The sequence below is a fragment of the Pseudopipra pipra genome, chromosome 5 (assembly GCF_036250125.1).
Source record: "Pseudopipra pipra isolate bDixPip1 chromosome 5, bDixPip1.hap1, whole genome shotgun sequence".
In the NCBI taxonomy this organism is placed as follows: Eukaryota; Metazoa; Chordata; class Aves; order Passeriformes; family Pipridae; genus Pseudopipra; species Pseudopipra pipra.
This window is the reverse complement of record NC_087553.1, coordinates 5,159,191-5,164,226: the sequence shown is the minus strand read 5'-3', so window position 1 is coordinate 5,164,226 and position 5,036 is coordinate 5,159,191. Positions and strand designations below refer to the sequence as shown.

At 53.4% G+C, this 5,036-nt stretch overlaps 1 protein-coding gene across 1 annotated transcript; it reads right to left on the bottom strand.

The window, feature by feature from the left end:
* Positions 1-477: 477 nt before the first annotated feature.
* On the bottom strand, positions 478-4,717 carry CDKN1B (cyclin dependent kinase inhibitor 1B). The gene is made up of 3 exons (XM_064654257.1): positions 3,773-4,717; positions 3,083-3,213; positions 478-1,769 (listed from the first exon to the last, which is right to left on the bottom strand). The coding sequence occupies exons 1-2, from the start codon at positions 4,245-4,247 to the stop codon at positions 3,092-3,094; spliced, it is 597 nt and encodes a 198-aa protein (XP_064510327.1). The 5' UTR covers positions 4,248-4,717; the 3' UTR covers positions 478-1,769; positions 3,083-3,091.
* Positions 4,718-5,036: the final 319 nt, after the last annotated feature.

Sequence of the window (5,036 nt, the reverse complement as noted above, 5' to 3'; positions counted from 1 at the left end):
ACCCCACAAACAAACCAAAACCTACACAACCAAAACCAAAAAAAAAACAACCCCAAAACCATTATGGCACAGGAAATTCCACTCTTTTGCATTAAAAGGGCACATCATCCCCAATTATCACAGAGGAGACTCATAGAATCATCTAGAGGTTGGAAAAGCCCTCTTCTCTCTTAATATCTATTGAGTCCAACTGTTAACCCAGCACTGCCAAGTCGACCACTAAACCATGTCCCCAAGTGCCACATCTACAGGCATGGCAACTCCACCACGGCCCTGGGCAGCTTGTTCCAATGCCTGACCATGCTTCCACGAAGAAATGGTATCGTTGCACTAAGGGTGCTGCATCCCTTACTGTCACCTGCACTAGAGACACATGAAAAGATACCCAAAGGAAAACTGCTGTTATTTCTTGAAGGAGTCTTGTTTCCTCCAGTGCCAGGCTGAGGGAGGTTGAAACACACACTAATGAAGACCATATTTCTTATATATGGCAGTTTTCTTTATTGATTGCTTGATGTGAAACAATATCAATCTGGATTTTTTTTTCCCCCACGCATTACAAAAAAAATTAAATTGGCTCAGTCTGCAATCTTTTAAGCACAGCCATATTAATTATCAGAAAAAGGAAAAAAAAATGAACTCCCCCACAAAACCCCTCTAAAAAGTCTACCAAATAGAGCATTTACAAATGCACAAAAACATGCCGCTTTGGCTTAATGGGGAAAAATATTGTCTTCTAGATTAAAAAAAAAAAAATCTTTTAACATAAATAAGTTAGTATAATTTCTCAGTGTCTTTACAGAGTTATGTACACAGGTACACTTCAAACTTTTTTTTTTATTTTTACATACAGGTACACAGGCAACGTAGAAATACTGTTTAAAGATGTAGTATCCCTTTTCCCCTCACACACAAACACTTCGGGAAGTGGGTCAGGTCAGAAAACAACAATATTCAAGATTCAGAGGAAAATACCTCCAGATTAGGTAAAAAAAAAAAAACAAAAAACAAAAAACAAAGAAACAAATAATAATAATAATAATAAAAAAAAAAAACCACACACAGAAAATCAGGCAATATAACCAGGTGGGATGATTTTACACAACTTTTACAGGCATTCCATTTTGGTATATGGATTTGAGGCTGGGGGGGAACTTTTGCTACCATATAATGGAATCATCACAGCTCCCACCTCTTCAGCTTAATGCTGTAGAAAGAAACTTCACAAGCAGCCTATAATAATCGGCTCTGAACAGGGTCACTCCGATGATACATTAAACAAAAAAAAAAAAAAGGAGAGAAAAACACTGCAGACCCACTTAAAGGGACAATACATCTTTAAGTAATAAAAAACCTACACTGCTTCTCTTCATAGATTTATTTGCTTGCTAGATTGTGAAAGCAAGTTCCAATCGGTCACCCTCTTACAGTCCCTCCCCCCTCCCAACAAGTTTTATGTGCTACATAGTGTAAAAACTATATACACAGGTAGTACAATGAAGCAAATAAGGAAACACCTAATTGCACAATGCTACATCCAATGCTTTTAGAGGCAGATCTTTTAAGAGTGCCTAAAATTTAGTGTTGTTTGCTTTCTGTTGATGTTGTTTTGTTGTTGGTTTTGTTTTTTTTCTCAGTGCTTGTACAGGACACCTCCATCCAACGGAGATCGGCGATATGTATTTTTCTTTTCCACTACAACTTTACATCTTTCTCGCTTCATCGCCCCCCGCCGCACCCGACGAACGAGGACGCGCACATCCTCCGCTCTGCAACGGGGTGGGGAAAGGAATTAAAAAAAAAAAAAAAAAAAGAAGAAGAAGACAACGAGGGAGAAAGTGATTAGAAAACATCGAAAAGAAACGCGATCCGGGGCGCAACTGGTTCAAACCGACACCGCATCCCTGGGGCGGGCGGGCCCAGCCCGGGCGGGGCCCCCGCCGCCGCCCCGTCGGGCCGGGCTGGGCCGGGCTGGGCCGGGGCCGTGCTGCCCGCACCCCCAGCCGGCCCTGGCCCTTTTCACCCCTCGGCTGGGAAAGCGGGGGCGGCGGGACCCCTCCTTCTCCCCCCCCCCCCCCCCCCGCCCCCCCCAAGACAAAAAAAAAAACAACAAAAAAAAAAAGTGGGCGGTAGTAGCGGCATTCGCATGGCCGCGCAGGCTGCCGCGCTCCGCCACGGCTCACCCCAGCGGGACTAATTTGTTGCAACTTCTGCTTTACAGCTTAATCTCTTTCTGCACAATCGCAAATCGTTTTTGTAAACCTCGCTGCTAACCTCGGCTCCCAAACCGCCGGCGCAATTTACCAACTCTCCCCGCCCCAGCCCTCGCCTTAAAACAAAAACAACAAGAAGGGGGTAGGGAAAAAAATACAACACACAACACAACCCAGCTCCCATTAACCCGCTCCCTTCCCTCTGCCAGCCTCTAAAACAGAGCCAAAACACACACACACACACACACAAAAAGCCAACCCGAAAACAAAAAACCAAGAAAAAAGAAAACAACCTTGCGCTGCTCAGATTTTAAGAAAGTGCCCGGACTCCCCTTAGACCAAACTTTTTGACTTGTGGCCGCGATATGCGACGGCAAGGCTGCCACTGGAGGTGAAAAAGCCTCGGGGGCGGGGGACACAGGAAGCTCCCCTAAATCCCCTGGCATCTGCCATGATGCATCAGCCGCGTTTCAAACTGCGTCCCTCCACCCGCACGGTCCTTGGGAAAGGGCCCTACCTGCCTCCAGTCCCAATCCCGGAGGAGGGAGGGAGGGAATGCAGGGTCAGTCCCACCGCGACCGGGGCTCGCAGTGCCCCTGCCCCATCCCCCCGGCGCTGCGGAGCCCAGCGCAGCGGTTCGCTCCTTGTTTTGTTCTTTCCAAGCCCTGCGCCTCCCACTCCCCACCTTCTAAAACACACCCATCCCCGAGCGCTTGGGGAAAGCCACCCTTCCTCGGAGAAAACACCCCTCAGCGAGCCCACAGGGGCCCGAAGCGCCCCCCCAACCCCTTACAGACTCGGGATAGCCCCTCGGTCACCCTTTCTTTCCCTTATTTGCATCCTAATGCTAGATCCTAAAGGGAACCTACCTAAACGCTTTACGTTTGATGTCTTCTCGGGCTTGATTTCTTGGGTGTTTGCTCCACTGAACTGGCACTGGGGGAGTCTTCTGAAACCTCTTCTTCTGTTGTGTTGGCTCTTTTATTTTGAGGAGAGGAATCTAGGAGGGGAAGATTAAAAATGGGCGGGGGAGCGATATTAAAATATTTTCCTTCCAGATGTTTTCTCGGCATCCAGGGGGGATAGATGGAGCCGAGGGGGGAACATTACCGGATCCCCATGTCAGGTCGGCTACGTGAAGCGAGGAGGGGGAGGGGAGATGGGCTTCTCTCTAAGTAAGAGATCCAAGTTCCCTCTTTTTGGCTAAAATCCGTATTCGTCTTTTGCTGAGCACTGTGAACCTCCTCCCACCTGGGCAAGAGGCCGGGTCCCTGCAGAGGGGCGGCGAGGGGTCGGGAGAAATGACCCACATCTAAGGGCTCTTCCTCGCAAATCATCTACCGGCTCCCACTCAATGCGGGACCCCCCGGGACTGCAAACAGTACCCGAGCTTTTTTAGGGGGCAGGGGAGGGAGGGGGGTACGCCAAGCCGATGCCCAGCGGGGCACAGCCCACCGTAGCCGCGCCACGCGTGGCAGGGGCGAAGGCGCCGGGAGCCCCGGCGCTGACACGAGTGGGGCGCGGAGCTGAGCGCTGTCGCTTTCGCGGGGGTACGTTACCATCGGCCGCGGGTCTTTTTCTCTGCCCAGTGCATTGCTCTGCTAAGTCCGTCTGATTTTCTGAAACATCAGTCTTTTGAGCTACACAGTGAGTGTCCTCTGAGATTCCCTGAGAACCGACAAAAACCACGGTTTGGCAATTCCCGTTTACGTCCAAACTCTGGCGGCCGGAGGACTTGCAGACGGCTTTCCGTAGCCGGGGGGGTCTGAAGTAGAAGTCGGGCGAGCTCCCCTTCTCCACGGCTTGCCATTCGTACCTGCCTTCAAGCGGCTTGTGATTCTGGAAATCGAAATTCCACTTCCTCTGGCATGCCTCCTCCATCTCCTGCAGGTGCTTCTTCAACTCCCTGTTTAACTCTTCGTGATTCACCGGCCCGAAAAGATTCCTGCACGCTGACGGCTTCGGGTACTCCGACTGCCTGGCCTCCATGCGCTCCAGGGTAGGGCTCCCATTAGAAATACGGACGTTTGACATCTCCCCGCTCCCTCTTGCTCCAGGCGGCGGTTGTGCTCGCTGCTCTCTCTCCCCCGGCCGCCGCCTCTCCGCTGCCCTTTATTTCCCGGCGCCCAGCGGCTCCTCTCCGCGCCTCCTCTCCGCGCTGCCCCGCGCTCCGGCCCCGCCTCGGCCCCGCTCGCCCTCGGCCCGCGGAGAAGGGGCGAGGAGGCGCCCTTGCATAAGCGCCTGCCCAGGGATGAGCCCCGAGAGCCGGCGGTGCCGCCGCCGGGGAGCCCCGGGCGGTGGAGGAGCGGTGCGGGGGGAGCAGCAGGCGGAGCGCGGCGCTGCCCTCCGCGGTGCCGACCCGCCGGCGATGCCGATCGTGATGGCCCTGCCGCTCGCACCGCCGCCGCCGCGTAGTAAAAGCGAGACGGAAAAAAACAAGGGGAGACGAGCCCTTTTCTCGGTTGCCCAATATGGCGATTGAAGGGAGGCTGACGAAGAAGAAATTGATTGACAGGACGAGTCTATTTAAACAGCCCGGCCGAGCCATTGGTTACGGCGGCGGGCACCGCCCCGTCGGCCCGGCCCTACCTCGTCGCCGCCGCCGGCTCTAAAGGTGGGACGGGACGAACCGGCTGCTGCCTCGCCGGGCCGAGCCTAGCCCGGCCGAGCCGAGCCGAGCCCAGCCGAGCCGAGCCGAGCCGAGCCGAGCCGAGCCGAGCCGAGCCGAGCCGAGCCGAGCCGAGCCGAGCCGAGCCGAGCCGAGCCGAGCCGAGCCGAGCCGCGGGGAAGGTGGGGGACGGAGACCGGGAGCGATGGAGAAAG

Bases quoted from the DNA above. Each gene is read 5' to 3' on its own strand.
- CDKN1B (XM_064654257.1), bottom strand. From the start codon at position 4,247: ATGTCAAACGTCCGTATTTCTAATGGGAGCCCTACCCTGGAGCGCATG. The intron at 3,214-3,772 runs GTAACGTACCCC...TTCCCCTCCTAG, and splicing joins AAAAAGACCCGCGGCCGATG to ATTCCTCTCCTCAAAATAAA.